At 39.0% G+C, this 24367-nt stretch overlaps 2 protein-coding genes, 1 long non-coding RNA gene and 1 pseudogene across 4 annotated transcripts; 2 read left to right on the forward strand and 2 right to left on the reverse strand.

Annotated features, from left to right (window-relative positions):
- Positions 1-3150: 3150 nt before the first annotated feature.
- LOC145156732 (remorin-like) lies at positions 3151-4235 on the reverse strand (annotated as a pseudogene). The gene is made up of 5 exons (XR_013736887.1): positions 4070-4235; positions 3796-3837; positions 3626-3713; positions 3468-3549; positions 3151-3384 (listed from the first exon to the last, which is right to left on the reverse strand). The product of XR_013736887.1 is annotated as a remorin-like (transcript).
- A 777-nt stretch (positions 4236-5012) lies between these two features.
- LOC145160045 (2-methylpropanoate--CoA ligase CCL4-like) lies at positions 5013-6966 on the forward strand. The gene has a single exon (XM_079079107.1). The coding sequence runs from the start codon at positions 5186-5188 to the stop codon at positions 6836-6838; it is 1653 nt and encodes a 550-aa protein (XP_078935233.1). The 5' UTR covers positions 5013-5185; the 3' UTR covers positions 6839-6966.
- Positions 6967-11300: 4334 nt separating this feature from the next.
- Positions 11301-11669, forward strand: LOC145158158 (uncharacterized). Its single transcript, XM_079077089.1, has one exon. The coding sequence runs from the start codon at positions 11301-11303 to the stop codon at positions 11667-11669; it is 369 nt and encodes a 122-aa protein (XP_078933215.1).
- Positions 11670-13784: 2115 nt separating this feature from the next.
- LOC145156733 (uncharacterized) lies at positions 13785-14547 on the reverse strand. Its single transcript, XR_013736888.1, has 2 exons — positions 14151-14547; positions 13785-14039 (listed from the first exon to the last, which is right to left on the reverse strand). It is a non-coding gene; the product is annotated as an uncharacterized LOC145156733 (long non-coding RNA).
- Between the last annotated feature and the right edge of the window lie 9820 nt (positions 14548-24367).

Below are 24367 nucleotides of genomic sequence, written 5' to 3' on the forward strand. Positions count from 1 at the left end.
CAAACCAACCGATCCATACATACCATACGTAACCATGAGCCATACATAACAAACATATCCATAATCAAGTAAAGTGCTATGTGCCAAACATAGTCTTGCTGTATTGCCACGGGCCGCACGTGGTCTTTCTTGTCAAGCCTGGGGGCCACTCCCTGGGTCTTACAGACAAGTGCCAAGGGCCACCCCCTGGTCTTCCATGCAATCATCACAAAGACAACTATACCTACTACTCTACTAGGCTACTCAGCATACAGTGTGCCAGGAGTCACCTCCTGGTCTTTCATTCATAATAGTATACAGTGTGCCAGAAGCCACCTCCTGGTCTTTCATACATGTTGCCTAGGGCTAACCCCCGGGTCTTCCTACCATACATAATAACATAATGTGTGCCAGGAGCCTCCTCCTGGTCTTTCATGCATAATGCCTAGGGCTAACCCCCGGGTCTTCCTACCATACATAATAACATACTGTGTGCCAGGAGCCTCCTCCTGGTCTTTCATGCATAATGCCTAGGGCTAACCCACGGGTCTTCCTACCATACATAAACTAAATGGGTCGCCATTGTGGCCGTAGACCCATACAAACAGTGAGGAGACTCACCTCGCACTGCTGACTTTGCTGATAACCCTCTGGCTGCTGTCCGACCACTCTCTGAACCGCTGCTCCGCTAGCTCCCCGAGCAACTAATATCAATAAAACACTTAGTTCCAAACTGAACTCTAGAAGTCAAACTAAGTCAACTCTGGTTAAAGTCAAAGTCCTGGTCAAAGTCAACCTTCCAGTTGACTCGACTCGCCGAGTCAACCCGACGACTCGCCGAGTCCTTAAACTCAGAAGCTCTCAAAATACGACCCAACTCGCCGAGTCACCCCAGGACTCGTCGAGTTCAACGATCTCTGAGTCCCATCCTGTCCAACTCACTGAGTCACCGCTCAACTCACTGATCTGCATCTTAACCAGAAGAGGTTGGGGGTTCTGCGACCTGACTCGTCGAGTCCAAGAACAGACTCGCCGAGTCCTAGGCAATCTTCAACAGACTCGCCGAGTTGTTCTTCCAACTCGCTGAGCCCATGCACATATTCATACAACTCGTCGAGTACACCCATGTGACTCGCCGAGTCTCTCCAGTTCTCAATCCATACAGTGGCTTTTCGAGCCATGCAGGGGCTCCAATCCATAGATCCACTCTTCTACAGTCTATCCCCCACGTAAAGTTGCAAACTTTACGTGAAACCAATGAGCTAAAGGCCCAAAACACTCTAGGGCTAGGGTTTAAGGCAAATGGGCTTCACCAATAACTTATTGACATAAACTTTATGACCTTCTGGACCATCATAAGTCTAGATCTGAGGTAGCAACCTCAGATCTAGGCCTCTAACTCGACATATATCTCAATCATGCCCAAAATGCCCCAAATCTCAAACATAAGATAGATCTATTTGTAATAAAGCCAAAGCAACAGCTTATTACCTCCAATATATGCTCCAACTGAAGTAGATCCCGGATCTACACCACTCCTTTGCAGCAAGCCTCTTGATCTTCAAGCCCCTTTTCCACCAAAATCACTTATCTAGGCTCTAAATTGCTTCCAAGGGCTCTCACTCACGATTTAGGGTTTCTGGATCTCAAAAGGGGAGTAAAGAGGTTGGGGAAGGGATGTAATGTTCTTTAAATAGGGCACAACCCCCGGGATTAGGGTTTTTCTCGCCCAGACCAGACTCGCCTAGTCCACTAGCCGACTCGTCGAGTCGGTCACTTACTCTATGCCCCGGATCCCGCTTCGACTCGTCGAGTTCCTCCCTGGACTCGATGAGTTGACTCTTGACTTAGAGCCTTTCCTTCCTTTTCTTGGTCTTTCTGATTCTGAGTGTTACAGTTTTACAAGAACAATGGTTTGATTCAAAACTAATCAAGGGTATACATATTTCATATACATGTTAAGAATACTAATTCAGGAACATACTATCAATCATTTATTTCAGAATGATTGGGTTTTCATAACTTTTATACACATAACGTCTATATGCTTTTTATGAGTCATTTGATTTAGTTTGTTTAATTTATTTAAACAACATAGTTAAAGTCCTGACATTATAACCAGAATCTCCAGTCGGGGATCGAAACAAGTGTGTATAGATCTATATTGGGATTGACAACCCCGCACTCAGACTGCTAGCTATAATCAGGCATACACGCCTACGAGTGACAGTTGTTATCAACAGTTTTTAACGCCTTCAAAGCGTTGTTTCAGGCCATCTAGTCTCAGTATGGTTATAATAACTCATTAAAAAGATATTAACAATACGTTAGTGTGTAATTAATCAAACATAAGTACATCTTCAAAGTACTAGTTTACAAAATACAATCTACAGTATTACATTATAGTTTACAATAACAGCTGGTGGAACCAGGCACACTCACAGTTACAGGTTTTACAAAAGGAATACAAATACAGAACATTCGTTTACAAACAGAACGGTTTTATGAGATTAAAACTACTTTTCACATACAGCAGAAAATATAGGATTTTTCTGGAACAATTTACATATTCAAGAAACAGAAAACATACTTTCAAACATAAATGCTTATGCACTCACTCAACTTTATGTTGATACTCTCTTTTCAAATTACTTGTATTCTCAGGGAATCAGTAGACAGGTACTCCCCGAGCTTTTGAGAAGATGGAGCTATTTTTGAGTCATGTCTTCTTCTTTTGTATAACTATTTTGGTGTCAATATACATTGATTGAACACATGTAAAAACTTATACTTATTAATGCAATGGTTGTTTGTACTTTGATTACTATAATGCATGTGTTGTGATACTACAAATGAAGTCATCCACCCCGGACGTTTCCGCCGACTGGTTTGGGGTGTGACCATCCAAGACCGAGGCGGTGGCTACAACTCCAGTGAACCTTGCTAAAATTATGTTCTTCTTGCCTACTTCTGGTTCCATAAGGGAGCAAAGCAAGATTGCAAGTTGCTGAATCACTTGGGCGCATAGTTCTTGGGTTGATAAAGGTGGAGGTTGAAGGTGATCATGAACACAAATGGTAGAACACAAAATGAACCTGGAAAAAAATCTATCAAAACCCACATCCCCATTTTCAAACCTCAGGCACCAGAATACTTTTATGCGTTCATCTTCTTCACTATACCTGAATTCCGATGAGAAACATGAACATCTAGCTCGAAAACCACCCTTTCTTTGGGGTTTCTCCGGTGGCTCTGCACTTAGCCGCCGTCTCCTCTGCTTTCAAAAGAGCTTCTCCTCTTTTGGCTTCCGTCATCGCCCTTTTCTCCTCTGCTTTTTTATGAAGAAGAGTTATCTGGTTCTTTATCTTCTCAATATGCTTTAGACTTTTTTTTCTCCAAATTCTCCTGCAATACATTATTTTTCAATTAAATGATTTTCTTTCAACATATTTCATGATCGATGATCGATGATATGATGTAAATGTTACCTCAATCTTCTTCAGTTCAGCTTCTAAGTCTGCTTTCTTGCTGTTCTCCCATGCTCCAATCGAAGATAGCTTTTGTTGAGCTCTGTTCAAGATCACAAGTTGAAAATGAAATCAATTAAGATCAAAGTTTGTATTTTTTTTGGTGGTGGTGTTCTTACTTGTTCTCTGCTTTTGATTTCTCGCTTTCTTCCCATGCTTTGATTAGTGCGTCTTTCTTCTCTGTTGAAACTCTCGCAAGAACAACATCTGAAGAAGTAGTCGATTAATTAATCTCTTTGAACTTTTCAAAATCAAAACCAAAATCGGATTTTTAGATTGCTAATATTACATCTATGGACAAAACCCTCTTCCGATTTATCCTCGATAGGCTCTGACAAATTAACAATCAGTTAGACTGCAATATTTCTTAATGAACATACTCACTGAAAATTGAGAGGTCTTCGTTTTCCAACTTTAATTGGTTCAAGAAACCGGTGTCAATAAAAAACAGAGGGTAAAAGGATTCAATCATAGTAAAAAAGCAAAAATCTTTTTAATTGTAACGAAAAGTATGGAATTGCTTAATTTAGTTGAAATTTGTGAGAAGTACGAAGAAGAATTACTTTCAACGATGGCAAGGGCTTTGGTATTATCGACAAGCTTTTCTTTTGTAACAGGAGGTTCAATAGCTTTCTCCTCCACCTCGGCGGCGGGTGGTGGCTCCATCGGGCACTCGGGTTCAACCTCTACCTTCTTAACCTTTTCAGTTGCCATATTGAGAGAGAGAGACGTGGGCCCCTCTCTTTTTTAATTATTAAAATAAATAAATTTTAAACTTTTAAAAAAATAAAAAAAATAAAAAAAAAGTAAATACCCCAAAGTTATTACAGTCATTTCAGTTTACTGATGGGCCAAATCCGCAATGAAACTAGCTCAAAAGGACTACGAAGCCAAAAAAGTCGAAGTTTGAAATAAACCGAAGAAAAAATGCATACCATAAGGACCATTTTTGAGCGACCATTTTTATAGTTTTGTCCATAAACCATTTACAATTTAATATTATACAATTTTATTAGATTGTCTTAAAAAAATACCTTTAACATTATATAGCATTATCCAAAAACTAGCAATGACAATCAAATAAAATATTATTAGACTATATTTGGCGTACTAGCTGAAAAGTTTGCTGTTAAATAAAAAACTAGCTGATAAAAAATAATGTTTGGTAAACTAGCTGAAAAACTAGTTGGAATATATAAAATTACATAAAATGACAATTAAAAATATTTTTTTCTATAATTAATTAAAGGGTATATTTGGAAAATTTAAAAAGAAACTCCTAGAAAACTAGTCTAAGTAGCTTTTCAAAAATCTAACAAGCTACTTTTTCGTCTGCCGTATATAAAAATATTCGAAAAATAAACTAGCTTGATGTGACGCCTCAAACACACGGATAGCCCTTTATTTGAAAGTAGCGTTAAAAAAGATAACATCTTATCTTATTAACTATTAATTAATAGCAAATGAATTGATGGATTCTCATATATCGATAAGCTAAGCTATCAACAACCACGTGATCTCACGACGTCCGTTGGATCTGTTGACTTGTAAAGACAGAAAGTCAAACAAGCGATCCCTTCGCACATCTTGCCATTAAATGCAGCTCGCCGGAGTTTACTCTCCATAACTAAATTCAGTTTATTGTGGCCAGTGTCTTACTGAGATAGATAGGCTCGAGCATGGATCAGTTCCGCCGAAGTCCAGCCAACTCATCGCCGCTTACTCCTCTAAGCTTTCTTGATCGGTGCGCCACCGTCTATGGCGACTGCCCTTCCGTCGTCTACGGCGACACTACCTATACGTGGAACGAAACCCGACGAAGGATTCTTCAGGTGGCTTCCTCCATTTCCAACTTCGGAATTAAGAGAAATGACGTCGTTTCAGTCGTTGCCCCAAATGTCCCTGCCATGTATGAGCTCTACTTCGCCATACCCATGGCCGGAGCTATCATCAATTCAATTAACACCCGCCTTGATGCCCGCACAGTTTCTGTAATCCTTTCACACAGCGAATCGAAACTTGTTTTTGTAGATTATCAGTCGGCTTCTATCATCCTGGATGCAATCTCCATGTTTTCCCCAGGTTTACAAAAACCGATGCTCGTACTCATCACTGATGATGGATCTACCCCCCAATCCATGGTAGGATTCCGATGTACTTATGAAAGTATGGTGGAAAACGGCGATCCGGGGTTCAATTGGATTAGACCAGTATCGGAGTGGGATCCGATGACGTTGAATTACACCTCCGGCACGACGTCGTCTCCTAAGGGAGTAGTTCACAGCCACCGTGGTATGTTCCTCATCGCCGTTGACTCTCTTATTGAATGGTCTGTTCCGAAACAACCTGTTTACTTATGGACTCTGCCGATGTTTCATGCTAATGGTTGGAGCTACACATGGGGTACGGCGGCGGTCGGCGCCACCAACATCTGCTTACGCAAATTCGACGGAGCCATTGTCTACGACGCCATTAACAAACACGGCGTCACTCACATATGTGGTGCTCCGGTTGTCCTCAACATGTTATCGAATGTCCCGAACGTGAAACCCTTAAAGAAACCCGTTAATATCATGACGGCTGGAGCTCCTCCGCCTGCGGCGGTTCTGGCTCGGGCGGAGTCTCTTGGGTTCATCATCAGTCACGGGTACGGGCTGACGGAGATAGGTGGGTTAACTGTGACTTGCGCATGGAAGCAGAAATGGAACCGATTCCCAGCGACGGAGAGAGCTAGACTGAAAGCTAGACAAGGGGTGAGAACTGTTGCATTTACAGACATGGATGTGGTGGATCCCGAGTCAGGTCTGAGTGTGACTCGGGACGGGTCAACACTAGGGGAGGTGGTGCTACGCGGCGGATGTGTTATGCTGGGTTATTTCAAAGACCCGGTCGGAACCACCAAGTGTATGAGAGAAAATGGGTGGTTCTACACCGGCGATGTTGCAGTGATGCACCCAGATGGGTATTTGGAGATTAAGGACAGATCAAAAGACGTGATCATTAGTGGTGGCGAGAATTTGAGCAGTGTGGAGGTGGAATCGGTTTTGTATACGCATCCGGCGGTGAATGAGGCGGCAGTGGTGGCGAGGGCGGATGATCATTGGGGAGAAACGCCGTGTGCGTTTGTGAGTTTGAAGGCGGAGATGGTGGGGAAAGTGACGGAGAGAGAGGTGGCGGAGTATTGTAGAGGTAAGCTGCCGGGATTTATGGTGCCGAAGACGGTGGTTTTTAAAGAAGAGTTGCCGAAAACGTCGACGGGGAAGATTCAGAAGTTTATACTCCGAGAAATGGCAAAAGCAATGGGACCAAATACGAGGAATAGTCGCCTGTAAAGTGTAAACTGTAGTTCTAAATCTTTAAAATATTAATAAAACCTTGGGAAATTATTGTTTCCATATCAAAAAATGAAAATATTGAAGATATATAATTATACATCGAGAATAAATTGTTATTTAGCTTATTTCACTCTATACATGATCGTTTGAATATTGTTTACAAACTTGATTAGTTGATTTATCTAAAGTTATATAAATGGTCGATGTTTGGTGGGTTTGTGGGGTTTTTTTTGGAATTGTTTACAGGAATGGCAATGTTTGGTTGGGTTGTGTCTTTATGGGTTCTTTTTTTGGATTTGTTTGGTGGATATGAATATTTAACTCGCGATTTAAAATTTATTGTGAAACTTTCATCATTTAAAACTCTTTCTTTTTTTTTTTTTTTTTTAAACATCATGCAATATACTGGTCATGTTGTAGAATAACTTTTGTAAAACCGAGTGTCAAACCATAGGGAAAACGACCAAATCTTGATTGTAACCTTCCTTTACTAATTAGATTATGGCCAATTTCCATCTTTCTTAAATTTGCAACAACGCAAAGAAAGAGAAAAACTCTTCAGGAAAAATGGTAATGGACAACTACAATCGCAAGAATCCGGTAAATTGAATGGTTATGATATAATGATAGTTAAGTATTCCTGTCGCCGGTTACCATGGACGGAGAATGGACAGAAGTCCGGTGGAAGAAAAACACTAACAAAGCACAAGTCAACAAGGAGCTTACTAATTACTATGTGGCAGGCTTTCCAGATGGAACAAGGAAGGAAGAACTAAGGACACCATTCGCTAGATTTGGGAAGGTGGTTGACATATATTTTGGTCTTAAAAAAGATTTCCACAAAAAGAACTTTGCATTCGTCAGGTACATTAACATCGAAGATGCCAAGAAGTTGGAGGATAAACTACAGGGCATAAAATGCAGAAACAAGACTTTAGAGATCAACATCTCGAAACATCAGCGTAAAGTTGTCCAATAACCACACCGGGAAACAAGGCACCAACCTATACCTAAAGCCAGGCAATATCAACAACAGGGGGCCTTTAGGGCGGATTACTCTCACTTGACAGGAACAAGGGATAAAATGACTTTTGCACAGGTTGTCGGGGGCTTGCCTATTGACCGGAACAAGTCTGCAGTTCCGCAGGTAGTCCTCAATTCAAATACATACATGAACGAATGGTTAAAGAAAAGCCTATTAATTGGTGAAGCACATAGTCTGGATCACATCGGCACCATCCATGCCATGGGAATATTGAACGACGAAACGAAGTATCTTGGGGGACTAAGGCTTGCCATTCACTTTGGTTGTTCTAAGGATGCAGATGTGTATCTGGAAAATAAAAAACATTGGAAGGATTGGTTCAAATGGATAGTACGAGCTGACCAACAAGAACTAAACTATGAAAGAATGGTCTGGCTAAAAATTCTCGGTGTTCCACTAAATCTCTGGGATGAGCAAAATTTTTCCCTCATTGTCAGTAAATTCGGAAGAGTGATAAGTCCCTTTGACAACATCGCCAATAGAAGGGATTACTCCATGGGAAAAGTTGGAGTAATTACATCTAACAGAAAGTGGATCAATGAAGAACTAATGATAAACTCAAACGGAGTAGAATACAAAGTAGGTGTGGTGGAATATACAGATGAATGGACGCCCTTTAAACCCCTCCCGTTTGATAAAGTTGAAGATTCTGATGACGATGAAGAAGATGTTGAAGGGATATCAGAAACTTGGATGGAAGAAGAAAACGACGAACCGGAGGAGGGGGAAATCAGACCGGAGAAGGATGAAACTAGACCGGAGGCGACGCAAGTAGAGATGCAGGACAAATCTCCGGCGACATCTGGGCCAGTACCGACGATTGTGGGTAACGAGGCGGTGGCGAACGAAAAGCCGTTTAGCGTGGCAAAGAAGGGGATTAATGAATCGCAGCTTCCCGATGCGGTAGTGACGAATGAAATTCCCAACATCCCTTTTCTAGACAAACGTAATATAGAAACTACCCAAAGTATATCGGTGGACCCCAATCCATCAAATAATACTTCTTTTATTGGGCCAGTGGAAAAATTAGTCCCTTCAGGTTGTTTTGGGCCGTTCCCTACTACGAACGTGGCCTTTTCCTTCACTTCTCAACAAGCCCATGCCATTGATCGGACTACTGAGGAGGGTTCTATTAGTGGTGGTCATAAACAGAAAAAAAGAAAGAGAGATAAATCGGTGCTCCTGTCACACATATCTGATCAGAACTCTATACCAAACAGTAATTTTACTCTCCTCGCTCTTAAATTGAATCAACCGGTGCTGGGAAATCAATCCAAGACAATGAACGAAATGTTAAACCATTCGACCTGTGTGGTAAATCATGCGTCGGCAAGTGATGTTGGTATTGTGTCAGAATTAGAGGAAACAGCTGCGGTTGGGGCCGCGATCGGATTTCTGGTCAACGAGAGGGACTCAACCCTAGCAGAAGTTGTAGGAGAATAAGGTGAGCAAATGTTTGATCAATGAATTGCATATCACTAAATGTTCGTGGCATTGGGGTGGAGGCGAAAGTCAATTGGGTGAGGAAACTAAAAAACCTACACAAGGCCGATTTTGTGGGTTTGCAGGAAACTCAATTAACAGACCATGAAAGAATTGATGTTCAAGGGTGCTGGGGTTCTCAAGATTTCGAGCATGAAGGTGTAAATTCTAACGGACGTTCCGGTGGCTTAGTATCGATGTGGAACACACTATGCTTTTAGAAAAAAGAAATTATAAAATCAAGTCATTATATCATTGTTATAGGTAAATGGATTGGAATCGATGGGGACACCGTCTTCGCAAACATTTATGGCCCACACAATCTTGTTGATCAAAAGAACCTATGGAAAGAGCTACTATCAATCAGGTGTATAAAACCGGGCAATTGGGTCGTATTTGGCGACTTTAATGCAGTAAGAAGACAGGAAGAGAGATTTAATTCACACTTTTGTCCGACCAGCGCATTCTCTTTTAATGAGTTCATTCAAGAGGCGGAACTACATGATTTCAGAATGGGTGGCGAAGCATACACATACATGTCCAGAGTTGGTGCAAAACTTAGTAAACTAGACAGGTTTCTGGCATGTTCAAATTTCCTATCTGCCTTTCCCTCCCTTGCTGTGACAGCACACCCCCGTGAAATCTCAGACCATTGTCCCATCACCCTAAAATCCCTCAATGCAGACTATGGCCCTCCCCCATTTAAACTATTTAATTCATGGCTTCTCAAAGATGGATTCGACTCCACTGTTAGGGAAGCGTGGGAGAAGTTCTTTGGGTTCGGTTACCCAGACGCATATCTTGCCAATAAGCTCAAATTCTTGAAAGATGAGATTAAGCAGTGGAAGAAAAGGACTGTCTTAGAAGAACATCAAGATGTAATTAAAGTCAAATGGGAAATTGCGCAGATTGAGAAAGCGGCTGAAGATAGATCCTTAACAGATCATGAACTACAATCACGAAGTCAGGGCCTTCAAAAGCTATTAGAACTTGAGAAACTTGTTGTGTTAGATTTAAAACAGAAATCTCGGGTGAAATGGAATGTAGAAGGGGACGAGAACACAAAATTTTTTCATGGATTTATCAATAGCAGGAATGGGAAGAATAGAATTAACGGCTTAATGGTGAATGGTAAATGGACCAGTGCGGTAGATGAAGTAAAAGGGGAAGCTCTCTGTTTCTTTACAAGCAAGTTCACTGAGACTAAGACTTCGAGGCCTAAACTCATCAGTCCACTATTCAAGTCTTTATCCATGATGGAGGCAATTAAACTTGAATTTCCATTTACGCTTGAAGAAGTAAAAACAGCGGTCTGGGCATGCGGTAGTGACAAGGCCCCTGGGCCTGACGGACTAACATTTAAATTTATCAAGACCTACTGGGATTTATTTAAAGTAGACGTGATGAATTTTGTTATTCACTTCGACAAATTTGGGACTTTAGCAAGGGGATGCAATTCATCATTCATCACTCTCGCTCCAAAGATTAAAGATCCCATCTCGCTCACTGATTATTGCCCAATCAGTCTCATTGGATGTATGTATAAAATAATCTCCAAGATCTTAGCGTTGCGTCTCAAAAAGGTCATTGGTGGGCTCATAGGTGATGTGCAATCCACATACGTAGAAGGTAGAAGTATTCTTGATGGACCCTTGGTGATAAATGAGTTGTTGTCATGGGCTAAGAAAGTGCAAAAAAAGGTGTTGATGTTCAAAGTAGACTTCGATAAGGCATTCGATTCTTTAAACTGGCAGTACCTTGACTCCATTCTCGCCCAAATGGGTTTCGGCAGCAAGTGGCGATCATGGATCCACGGGTGTCTTATCCGCGCGTACCTCGGTAATTATAAACGGATCTCCCACAGAAGAATTCGAAGTTTCTAAAGGGGTCAGACAAGGCGATCCATTGTCCCCATTTCTTTTCATCATAGCAATGGAAGGTCTCAATGTTGCATTGGAGGCAGCTAGAGACAAAGGAATCTTCAAAGGTATTCAAATCCCGAACAACGGTCCCATTTTATCACATCTTTTCTATGCGGACGATGCCTTATTTGTCGGTGAATGGTCTAGAACCAATCTTAAAAATTTATCACGGATCCTCAAATGCTTCAACGCCTCCTCGGGTCTCAAAGTCAATTTCCACAAATCTAGGGTATTCGGGATCGGGGCTGCAGATCGTGAGTCCGCAAATTGGGCTAGCATCCTTGGTTGTGAAGCGGGCACATTCCCATTCAATTATCTTGGTGTGCCGGTGGGTGCAAATATGAACTTAATAAAAAAATTGGAAACCGATTCTAGATAAATTTCAGTCAAAACTTTCAGCCTGGAAAGCAAAGGCGTTGTCTTTCGGTGGGCGGTTGACCCTAATTACCTCAGTTTTGGGGAATCTCCCAACCTATTTCTTCTCTTTGTTTAAGGCACCGATGGCAGTCACTGAGGCTTTGGAGAGGATTCGCCGAAGGTTTTTATGGGGTGGTGATGAAAATAATAGGAAGATCCATTGGGTGTCGTGGGATAAAATTGTGGCCCCTAAATCTGAGGGTGGTCTAGGCGTGGGATCAATTCGTACTCTAAATACAAGCTTATTAGTCAAGTGGTGGTGGAGACTGAAAGTGGAAAAAAATTCGATCTGGAGTTGCACTATAAAAGGGATTCATAATATCCATAACAAACCACATGACTATCTATCAAACAGGAACGTTACTGGTGTTTGGAAGAATATTGTTGCATCAAGGACTGATCTCAAAAAACATGGGTTAGAGATTGAAGACATCTTTAAAGTGCACATAAAATCAGGTGAAAACTCTTTGTTCTGGTTCGATAGATGGCTAGGTACGGTGCCCTTAAAAGTCAAGTACACATCACTGTTTGAGCTTGAATCAAGGAAGAACTGTTTGGTGGCAGATAGATTTTTTGAGGGTACTTTTGAAGGACACTGGTCCATTCGAGTAGAAGACACAGTTGAATCCAACAACCTGATCAATTTACATAGGGATCTTGATCTAGTTAGGTTGGTACCAGGTGAGGATGAATGGCGATGTATCCTAGATAATAGTGGGACATTCTCGGTGAGTAACATGCGGAAAAAGATTGCATCAAAATTGTCCCCATCCCCCTCTTGCGCCTCAACCAGCTTTGTCTTCAAATGGAATAACGTATCTCCTAATAAAGTCAATTGTTTTATTTGGCGGGCATTACAAAAGAAGATCCCTTCAGCGGTGGCGTTACGATCTCGTGGTATTGACCTCACGACGATTACATGCGGTGCATGCATCAATGAATCCGAGTGTGCAGATCATATACTACTTCTATGCCTATTTGCTCGTTCTATTACTGATAAAATCCTTTCTTGGTGTGGTGTGCAACATAACTCATTCACATCTGTGGGTGAACTGTTGGAATATGCAAACAGATGGGGTCGAAATTTGAAGATGAGAAAGAGATTCATCACCATATGTCATGGACTTATCTGGAACTTATGAAAACTCAGGAATGATCGTGTGTTTAAAGGAGTATTCGCAAAGCCCGCAACTGCTGTTGAAGCCGTAAAATCAATGGTGTATTTTTGGTTAAAATGCAGGGGTAAACAAGTAATGTACACTTGGGAAGAATGGTCAACATATCCGTTTTGGGGATGTCTTTAATTGTCATTTGTTGTTCTTTTGTATTTGTTTTAGTTTGAACAATGTTCTTTCTGTTGGTTTGTTCCTTCGCTAGTTTCTTGCTAGTCGTGGGTTCTTTTTATAAAAGTTGCCGTTTCCAAAAAAAAAAGTATTCAAAACATTCCATAGAACCAACCAATAACATGTCCATAGAACGGATGTAACAAAAATTGAAAATAGTTATCATCAAAGTTCATTACATATTAAGACTAAGGTGATGTTTGTTTTTTCAGAGACAAAATGTTTGCAGCCTGCGGACTACATCTGCAAACTTCTGATGAAAAAGAGGTGGACCAAACGTCTGCAAGAAGAAGACTGTTTTGTTTTTTAATGTCTGCAGGTTGATAAACTAGACTGAAATTTAAATAAATTGATTTGACAAATATTAATATACAATATATTATGAGGTTTTCTGTGACAATTATATACATAAATAACATCAAATTGTCAATTGCAATCTAATCAAATTATCATTTAACGAGATAATTTTTCTTTTACATTAAATAGCCATTGTAATCTAATCAAAATTCCATGTATATAAAAAAAAATCATCAAAAACTCCATATAATAACATTAAGCAGCATCATCAAACACATCTTTCACCCATTCAAATTTGTGTAGATGAGAAGACTACAACCAACAACCAACACATGTGAGATCATATATTGTTGTTACCGTGAAGAGAAGAGTGAAGTATATGTTCAAAATTATCATGGCTCTATATATAAGCATAAGATTGTGAATTGCAAAATCAATTAAATCTAAGGAAATCAATGTGAAATCATATAAATGATCAACCGAATTCAATTACATATGTGACAATAGTTAATTAAATAAAAAATTGAAATCATTTGAAAAATCCAATCATTTATTTGCCAAGAAATAGCGCCATCGCTTCACATAGAAAAAAATGGGATTTCAATTAAATAAATCGGCGACCCAATTGACTTCCAATTGTACCAGTAAATGGTTCCCAATTTCACCGATTCGCGTTCCAGATTCGATCAATTCTAGATCCCAATTGAATTAGATACAAAATCGGGAACAACACATATTCAACAAATAAATAACACACAATAAAACAAACTCTAGAAAAAATAGTCGAGGAAGATGGGGGTTACCTGGCATCGGCGGAAGAATGTAGCGGGAAGAGGGTGATGTCGGAATAGCGAACGACTTCTAGACGACGAAGACGGTTGTGAACGACCACCGGGACGACGCCGACACCGAGAGAGAGGAACAAGATGAACGATGAAGGAGGGAGGCGTTGAATTGTGGAAGAATGAATTATGGAGGCGTCGATACATTGAGAGAAAACAGATAAACATTTTTTTTTCAGGTTATGAATAAAAGCGTGTAGACCTTAAAAGACTCAAGGCCAAGTCTCTGCCACGAAGACCTCGCGTAGATGTTTTTATGTCTGCGGACTTCTGAAAAACAAAAAACATTGCAAGCCTCTATGTTTGCATGTGGCTTGCGGGACGCAGATAAAAGAGGTCACACAGACATGTAGAGAAAAAACAAACAACTCCTAAATTGTAAAATTAGTCTTTTGTGGTTTCGTAATATTATGGGTAAGGATTAAAAAATTTTCAACTGGGCATCAAAAATTTCTGATAGTTTTGGAACAAAATTACATAAATGGTCCTTGTGGTTGACACAATTGACCAACTTTGGTCCTTATGACAAATTTTGGGCTTAGATGGTCCATTTGGTTACAAAATCTTACAAAGACAGTGTTTTTGGCTAACAATGTTAACTTTTTCTGATAAGTACTTTGTGAAATGACCCATTTGCCTTTCATGCCATAAGGACCATTTATGTAATTTGTTCTAGCCACAAGGACCATTTATGTAACTTTGTCTATTATTTATTATTATTTTTATTTAACTTATTTATATTCTATGATTTAGATTTTTTTTGACGTTTTGTTCGAATATACTTTTAATTTTTTTCTTTGTTTTTACTTTTTTCGTTTGCGTTTTTTGATATTTGTTCGTATAATTTCTTCTAATTTTTTTGATGTTTTATTCGAATACTTTTATTAATATTTCTTTTGACTTTTTGCTTTAATAATTTTTTTTGACGTTTTGTTCAAAAAAAAAAACTTTAATGATTTTTTAATGTTTTTTTTTACATTTTGTTTGTTTATATTTGTTTAAGATTTCATGGTCACTATAGTCATAATTCGTAACTTAATTAACTTGTAATCATATTTTTCTATTTTTTTGTTCTTTTAATATATATAAGATTATATAATTATTATTTTTTTAATTCAAATATATAACTATATAACACATATAAGGTTGTATAATTATTATTTTTTTAAAGCTTTTTATAAACATTCTTTTTTAAATATATAAAAAAACTTTGTTAAATGTGAATATGATTAATATAGATAGGCTAATCGGAACATATAGGCTAATCGAAAAAAAATGCCTAAAAGAATTAAATAACTCGAAAATACTAAAGTTAAGTCCAATGTGAAATGACATGGGCGCTCTCGTCAAGACTACGAGGCAGTCTTAGGTTAGCTTATGTGTACCTAATTTATATTAATTATATTCACGTTTAACAAATTTTTCTATATTTTTTTTATTAAAAATGTCTATAAAAAGCTTTATAAAAATAAGAATTATAAAACCTTATATGTGTTATATAGTTATATATTTGAATTATAAAATAATACTTGTAAAACCTTATCTATATTAAAAGAACAAAAAAAGAAAAATATGATTGTAATTGAATTAAGTTAGGAATTATGATTACAGTGACCATGAAATCTTTAATAAATACAAACAAACAAAATATTGAAAAAAACAATAAAAATATATTCGAACAAAAAGTCAAAAAAAAAATAGAAGAAATTATTCAAACAAAAAGTCAAAAGAAATATTAATAAATGTATTAAAAAATGTCAAAAAAATTAGAAAAAATTATACGAACAAAATATCAAAAAATGTAAGCGAAAAATATAAAAAAAACATTAAATAATATATTCGAACAAAACGTCAAAAAAAAATCTAAATCATAGTAATATAAATAAATTAAATAATAATAATAATAAATAATAGTTGACGTTACATAAATGGTCCCTGTGGCAGGAACAAAGTACATAAATGGTATCTATGGTAGGAAGAGCAAATGTGTCATTTCACAAGGGACTTAACTGAAAAAGTTAACACCATTAGCCAAAAAGTCTGTCTTTGCAATATTTTGAAACCATATGGACCATCTAGGCACAAAATTTGTCATAAGGACCAGAGTTGGTCAATTGTATCAACCATAAGAACCATTTATGTAATTTTGTAAGGTTTTGGTCCTAAAAAAGTTGACAGGACTGATTTACCCTTATTTTTTATTTTTACATTTTTTATTTACTTTTATATTTTAATAATTATAAAAAAAGAAAAAATATCAATCCTAATCGAAACTCACAACTAGTATGTTCAGTGTTCACCCTTGACATCACTGAAGATCTTGTTAGTAATCTAAACAAATTAATCTCTCGTTTCTCTCTCACTCCTGGCGGAAGAACATCAATACAAAAACTATATGTGTATATTCTTTATGCTCCAACACTAGCGGAAGAACATCAAGATCTGTTGGGGTTGGAAAACTCTTCTATTAAACACTAAAATAGAATTACAATATGAGGAGTAACTCTCACACTCAATTATTACAAAAAACCAACCCTCTCACTAACACTCTCACTCTAAGTGTTATACTATATGTTTCTCTGTGTTTGGGATGCATACAACTGAAGAATGAAGTCTCTATTTATAGTCTTGGCAGCCACCATTGTAGTTGCCTTCATTAATTGTGTTCATCATAGGGTGGGAAGAAAAACTTGTCCCGTAGGTTTCATTTTGTCAACAATGATGGCTACTGTAGCTTTGGAGGCTTTGGAGGCTGGAACACAACAAATCTCCCCTTCCAGTCTCCGTCCAACAATCCTCATCCCAACTATGTCAGCACATAGTCTGTGTTTCTCTTGTGTCACCACCTTTGTCAACATGTCTGCAGGATTGTTGTTGGTGTTGATCTTTAACAACTTCAATTCTCGTCCCTCAATTGCTTCTCTAAGCCGGTGATAACGTATATCAATATGTTTTGTGCGGGAATGGTACATCGAGTTCTCACTCAGGTCCATAGCACTCTGACTATCGCAATGAATGATGTACTCTTCTTGTGGAAAGCCTAATTCTTGAAGAAACCGTTTCATCCATATAAGCTCCTTCCCAGCTTCAACAGCAGCAATATACTCGGCTTCTGTTGTTGACAGTGCGACACACTTCTGTAACTTGGATTGCCACGAGATAGCTCCCCCTGCCAAAGTAAAAATGTAACTTGATGTAGATTTCCTACTATCAAGATCTCCTGCCATATCGGCATCTGTATAACCTTCCACGATTGGCTTTGCTCCCCCGTAGCATAAACATAGTTTCGAACTACCCTTCAGGTATCGAAGTATCCATTTGACTGCTTCCCAATGTTGTTTTCCCGGATTAGCTAGATATCTACTCACAACACCGACAGCATGAGCAATATCTGGTCTTGTACACACCATTGCATACATAAGACTTCCTACGGCTGAGGAATAGGGGACTGCCTTCATCTCTTCTTTTTCTTTCTCAGAAGATGGACAATTTTTCTTACTCAACTTGAAGTGGTTAGCCAAGGGCGTACCAACGGGCTTGGCATTTTCCATGTTGAACCTTTTGATCACACGTTCAACATACTCTTCCTGTGATAAGAACAATTTTCTTGATTTTCTATCACGGATAATTTTCATGCCTAATATATGTTGTGCTTGGCCTAAGTCTTTCATATCAAAGAACTTAGACAAATCCTTCTTCAAGTTGTTGATCATCGTTGCATCTTGGCCCACTATCAACATATCATCCACGTAGAGCAAAAGGATGACAAATTTCCCATCTGGAAACTTCTTCAGATAGACACAATGGTCTGCAACAGTTCTCTTGTACTCATGATTCATCATAAATGAATCAAACTTCTTGTACCACTGCCTTGGGGCTTGCTTAAGACCATAAAGGCTCTTCTTTAATTTACAGACGAGATGCTCTTTCTTTGGGACTTTAAAGCCATCAGGCTGCTCCATGTATATTTCTTCATCCAAATCACCATGGAGAAAGGCTGTTTTCACATCCATCTGCTCAAGTTCAAGATCTAGACTGGCAACTAATCCGAGTACAACTCGAATAGACATCATCTTCACAACCGGCGAAAAAATTTCATCAAAGGCGATTCCTTCTTTTTGTTGGAAACCGTTGACAACGAGTCTCGCCTTATACTTCATAGTATTTCCCTTGCCGTCTTTCTTCAACTTGAAAACCCACTTGTTTTTTAAGGCTTTTTTTTCCTTTGGGGAGTTTCACCAACTCATATGTTTGATTCTTCTGCAAAGAATTCATTTCTTCTTCCATGGATTTCTGCCAATTTGCTTTGTCAATATGAGATTGAGCTTCTTGAAAGCTCTCTGGCTCCCCCTCACTGGTAAGAAGGATGTAGTTTGAAGTCGGATATCTTCTTGATGGAGCACGGACTCGTTCGGATTGTCGAAATTGAGTTCCTTCATTTGCAACTTCTGGCAGTGGATCTGAATTATCCAGGGGTGGAAGCTCCCCCTGCTCAACACCTTCTTGATCTGCATCATTGACTTCTTCATCAAATTCTTCAGCGGAAACATCTTCTTTATTTTCAGATATTATATTTGAAACTTTGGAGCTTTATTGCTTGTTAACCGCTGCCTTGAAATCATAATACTGGTTTTCATAGAAAACCACATCTCTACTTCGAATAACCTTCTTTAGTTCTGGGTCCCATAGCCTGTACCCGAACTCTTCATCTCCATATCCAATAAAGATGCATGGAGTGGATTTGAGGTCCAACTTCTTCCACAATTCACTTGATACATGTGCAAACGCCTTGCACCCAAATACTCTCAAGTGAGAATATGATATGTCTTTACCTGTCCATATCTTCTCCGGAACTTCAAAATTCAATGGAGCGGAAGGTGACCTATTTATTAGATAGCAAGATGTCAATACAGCTTCACCCCAGAATGGCTTTGGGAGTTTAGCCATGCTGAGCATGCATCAAACTTTCTCAACAATGGTGCGATTCATCCGTTCTGCTACACCATTGTGTTGTGGGGTTCATGGGACAGTCTTTTCATGTCTGATACCATGTTCCGTGCAGTATGTAGAGAACTCACGGGACTAGTACTCGCCTCCATTATCTGATCTGAGACATTTCAACTGCTTGCCTGTTTGTCTTTCCACCATTGCATGAAAAGCTTTGAAGCGGTCCAATACTTGGTCCTTCGTCCTCAGACAGTATGCCTATACCTTTCGTGACGCATCGTCAATGAATGTCACAAAATACCGGCTTCCAGCAAGAGATTCTACTTCAATGGGTCCACATACGTCGGAGTGGACAAGGCTCAACAACTCAGAGCGGTTCTTTCTTGTGGAGCTAAAGGAAACTCTATGTTGTTTCCCAAATAGGCAGTATTCAGAGGAATCCAGGGCAACGTCTTTTTCCATTGAAATGGACTCCTTCTTTGCAAGAGTCGTCAATCCCTTTTCGCTCATGTGGCCTAGTCTTCTATGCCACAAGTTTGGTGATGTCTCTTCTTTAACAACATTGAGACTTGGTTGAAGCAGCTTTGCATGGCTTTTATAAAGAGTACCATCAAGTCGTCCCCTTGCAACAACCATAACACCTTTCAACAACTTCCAGGTGCCATTTTTGAATTGATTATCATATCCTTGGACGTCAAGAGCTCCAACTGAGATAAGATTCATTCTCAGCTCTGGGACATGCCGAACATCTTTCAACACCAATGTACATCCAACATTGGTCTTTAAATGCACATCACCAATACCAGCAATGCTTGAGAAACTGGTGTTTCCCATCTTTACGGTACCATGGTCTCCGGGTTTATAAGTAGTGAATAAATCCCGGTTTGGAGTCGAATGATATGATGCAGCGCTATCAATCACCCACCCATCATCATGAGTTCCAACATGTAGGCATGCTTTCTCCTCGTATGTAACAAGGGCAACGTCTTGTGTTATGGTGACCATGGTTTCACCATTCTCCCTGCTTGGATTCTGGCTTGTCTCGGGCTGTTCTCGTAAGAACCTTCGGCAATCACTCCTTTTGTGGCCATAATAATTACAATGATTGCAATAGCCTTCGAACCATGTATTTGAAGATTTACCTCGCTCTCGCAATTTCCCTCGGTCTCGTGATTTCCCACGATCTTGGGATCTTCCTCTACTTTGACCATGTCTACCTTTACCTCTACCTCGACCTCGGCCTCCAGTTCTGCCCCACCACTTTCTTTGTTTTCTGACACAAGGGCAAAAGACTGTTCTGTACCAGCTTCTTTCCTTCTTGCTTCCTCGTTCATTAGGGCGTCTGTGACCATCTCCATTGTCACTTTACCACCGGGGGCAGAATTGCTGAGAGTCACAACAAGCGTCTCCCAATTATCTGGTAGAGAACTCAAGAGCAATATGGCTTGTTCCTCATCTTTGAGAACCTAATCAGCAGCACCGAGCTGGTTTACGAGATCCTGGAACTGACTTGTATGCTCGGTTATGGACATACCACTTCGTAACTTGTGGTTTACAAGGCGCCTCATCAGCAAGGTCTTGTTGCGTGCCGTCTTTGCCTGATACATATTCTCGAGCTTCTCCCAAAGTTTGTACGCGTCTGTCTCTTGAGATACATGATGAAAAACACTGTGGTCGATCCACTGTCGAATTTGTGCCACCGTTTTCCTGTTTATTCTCGTCCAAACTTCGTCTGTCTTTGTGTCGGGTTTGACGCCTTGCTTTTCTATAGGCTCTGCTAAATCTTTCAGATTAAGCAAATCTTCCATCCTTGGATTCCACATGTTGTAATTTGTGGGCGTAAGTCGAACCATCGTAATCGTACTTGTAGATTCCATCGAAAATACTTGTAATGTGCTTTTACAAATATTTCGAGGAAAAATTAGATAAAAACGAGCTCTCGGTTGGATTCGGAAGCGTCAAAAATGGTGGGGTAGAATTTTTTGGGCTCAAAATATACTTTCTTGAAAAGTTATGTGCTAATTTGTAACTTTTCAGAACTATATGGGCTTAACTGTAATTTTCAGAACTTACAGGGGCCAATATGAAATGTTTCTGCGAGCCAGGGAACCAACTGAAACTTTTCAGAACTTCAGGGACCAAAACAGTTATTTTCCGAACAACAGGGACCGAACTGCAGTTTTTCAGAAACAGAGGGACCTTTCTGCAATTTTCTGGAACTTCAGGGGCTAAAATGCAACTTTTCTGAACTATGGTCAAACGCTGACGTCACTCGTCTTCTCCGGCGAAACGTCTCCGACGACTGGTTTTGCCGGCGATATTTCCGGCAACTTTGACCGATCTTTGACCGGCGTTTTGGAGGTCTTCCCGTGGTCAAAAAATCACGAAAAATATATTTTCGAAATCCTTGAAACGAGACCTTTCTAATGGTGTACCCAGAAATCGATTTTGAGACAAAAAAAATTTTGACGAAAAAACAGAGAAATTCGTGAAAAAATCCGTGGACACCAAACCAAGCTCTGATACCAGTTGTTGGGGTTGGAAAACTCTTCTATTAAACACTAAAATAGAATTACAATAAGAGGAGTAACTCTCACACTCAACTATTACAAAAAACCAACCCTCTCACTAACACTCTCACTCTAAGTGTTATACTATCTGTTTCTCTGTGTTTGGGATGCATACAATTGAAGAATGAAGTCTCTATTTATAGTCTTGGCAGCCACCATTGTATTTGCCTTCATTAATTGTGTTCATCATAGGGTGGGAAGAAAAACTTGTCCCGTAGGTTTCATTTTGTCAACAATGATGGCTACTGTAGCTTTGGAGGCTTTGGAGGCTGGAACACAACAAGATCTCTATATCTAAAAAAATCATAGGAATTGATCCCAGATGCCCCTTCATTGGCCTTGCAATCAATACAAAAACTGATACTTAGATTTGATCTAAAAATCACAAATTGAAAAGGGTTTAGTTCAATTGTGTACCTCAGACACTAACGTTTGGGAGTGAAACACGAATTGATGTTCGTTAAAGAAGACCGACCTCAGTCTGCAATGGCAATGGGAGGTAGATGGTGACAACATGATCGGCCGGCAACATTCTCCGAAATCTTCAAAAAACACCACCATCGTAATCGATGTCTGATTCATTTTCAGGGGTTCTACTTTATCACGAACACCTCTCCTTCGTGTTCGATTTGGAGCAACCGGAGGTGATTGGATGTTAAAATCATGAATGAAAATGGTCTGTCAGGATATTAGGGTAAATAGAAAGAGAAGGTTAATCGAAAAAGATGCACATGAGGGGGTGGAAGGGGTGGATTACATGGGCCTTTTGCATTCTTTTATTTAATAAAACATTAAGAAAATTCAAAAACGGCCAAATAAAATAGAAAAAATAAATGCGCAGGGAAAAATTGACCGTTCAAGTCTTTCAAGTCTACCGGGTAGGGATGAGAATTTGGCTCGGAAAACCCGAACCAAACTGAAACCTGAACCGAATCGAACCGAGTTAGGCCCGAATAAACAATTCAATACAGGTTTCGGGTATCTATATTATGCTTATTCGGTTCTCGGGTTATTCGGTTCGGGTTACCCAAATAAGATCTTATTTGGTTCTAAATACCCGACCCGAATAAGCATCCTTCGTCCCATTTCTCTTATCGACAGAAGTCAAAATCACGATTCACACTTCTGTCTTCGTCGTTCATAACAAAAAAAACCCTACGCTCATTATCGTTGTTTCAAAATCGACAAATCTTCTCAACTATTTCTAAACTCGAAATCACTTATTTCGATCCTTCCTCTTGTTTCAGACTTTCAAAAATCGACCATTCTTATTGTATCTAAGGATTCACGAATTCCTACTTTGTCTAGTCATGGAAAATTAGGCTCCAGCTCAAGAAAATCAAGTAAGAAGTTAATTCTCATTATGTTAATATACTATGTAAATGTTATTCTTTCAATGTGTTATTATGTTATGTTAGTCTTTGAATGTTTTACGTTGATGTATAAAAATACATTGTTATTCTATTATTCGGGTTATTCGGATTATAGAATCGTAATATGGGTTATTCAGTTTTTTTCGATTATATTAGGTCCTTAATCATCTTGTACATGTTATTCGGGTAATAACCGAATCGAACCAAACCGATTAATACTCGAACCGAACCAAACTCGTATTGGTTAATCGGTTCGGTTTTCGGTTCATGCAATTACCCTTATTCGGTTTTCGAGTTATTCGGGTTCGAGTCGGTTCTGTCCGGTTCCGACCCGAATAACATCCCCGCTACCAGGGATTAAAACTATAGAAAATTTCTTATTTTAGATCTTTCCTACAAGTTGCAATTTTTTTGGACAATATCCATAGTTTTTTACAAACTACAGTGACAGATTTTGCAGTTTTGTCGTACATTAATCAATATCAACCTTTAGATAATTAACTTCAAGTTCATAGTACATTAATCAATATCAACCTTTAGATAATTAACTTCAAGTTCATAGTAGTTATTTTCACAAAGATCAGTTCAAATCTATATAATATATAAGTTAAAGAAGCATTTTGTTGAAATGTCGCAAGAAGAGGGTGTATATACCATTAAAGTGGCGGGTTGTGTTTATTTCGGAATAATCATGTATTGACTCACTTTGTTTTCTGAGGTGTCGTCCAATTGTGGGTGGCTCTTCAATTAACTGCAGTTATGGTTTAGCTTTGGATGTTGTTGATCTTTTAGTTTGTATTGTAGGGGTTATTGGTTGGCATTTATGGCTGTTCAACTTCGTCATTATTAAGTTCATATGTAAATGGTGTTTGTTGTGTGTATAATTGAGGACGAATGGAGGTTCAAGTAATAGTATTTCGGCTACTATCAGCCACAACTTTCATTTAAATCAATTATATTCAACTATAATTATTCGGTTATATTTAACCACTACTGTTTTGCTATAAATAGTTATATCAGTTACATTCAGCTATAACTATTCTACTACATCAACTCGCTACATTACACAACGATATACATTTATTAATTTATTCCAAATCACTACAACTCACGGCAATAAACCGCTTTACCAACTCACTGTAACTCAGCACAATAAACATCTATACTAATTCACTGCAATTCACAACAATAAACAACTATACTAACTCACTACAACTCACAACCAGCATTTTGAAAACCGGACCGGACCGGCCGGTTGGACCGATTCAACCGGGAACCGGCAAGGTTA

This window comes from Lactuca virosa, chromosome 2, assembly GCF_052849685.1.
Source record: "Lactuca virosa cultivar CGN04683 chromosome 2, Lactuca_virosa_CGN04683_v6, whole genome shotgun sequence".
NCBI lineage: Eukaryota > Viridiplantae > Streptophyta > Magnoliopsida > Asterales > Asteraceae > Lactuca > Lactuca virosa.

Bases quoted from the DNA above. Each gene is read 5' to 3' on its own strand.
- LOC145160045 (XM_079079107.1), top strand. From the start codon at position 5,186: ATGGATCAGTTCCGCCGAAGTCCAGCCAACTCATCGCCGCTTACTCCT.
- LOC145158158 (XM_079077089.1), top strand. From the start codon at position 11,301: ATGGAAGGTCTCAATGTTGCATTGGAGGCAGCTAGAGACAAAGGAATC.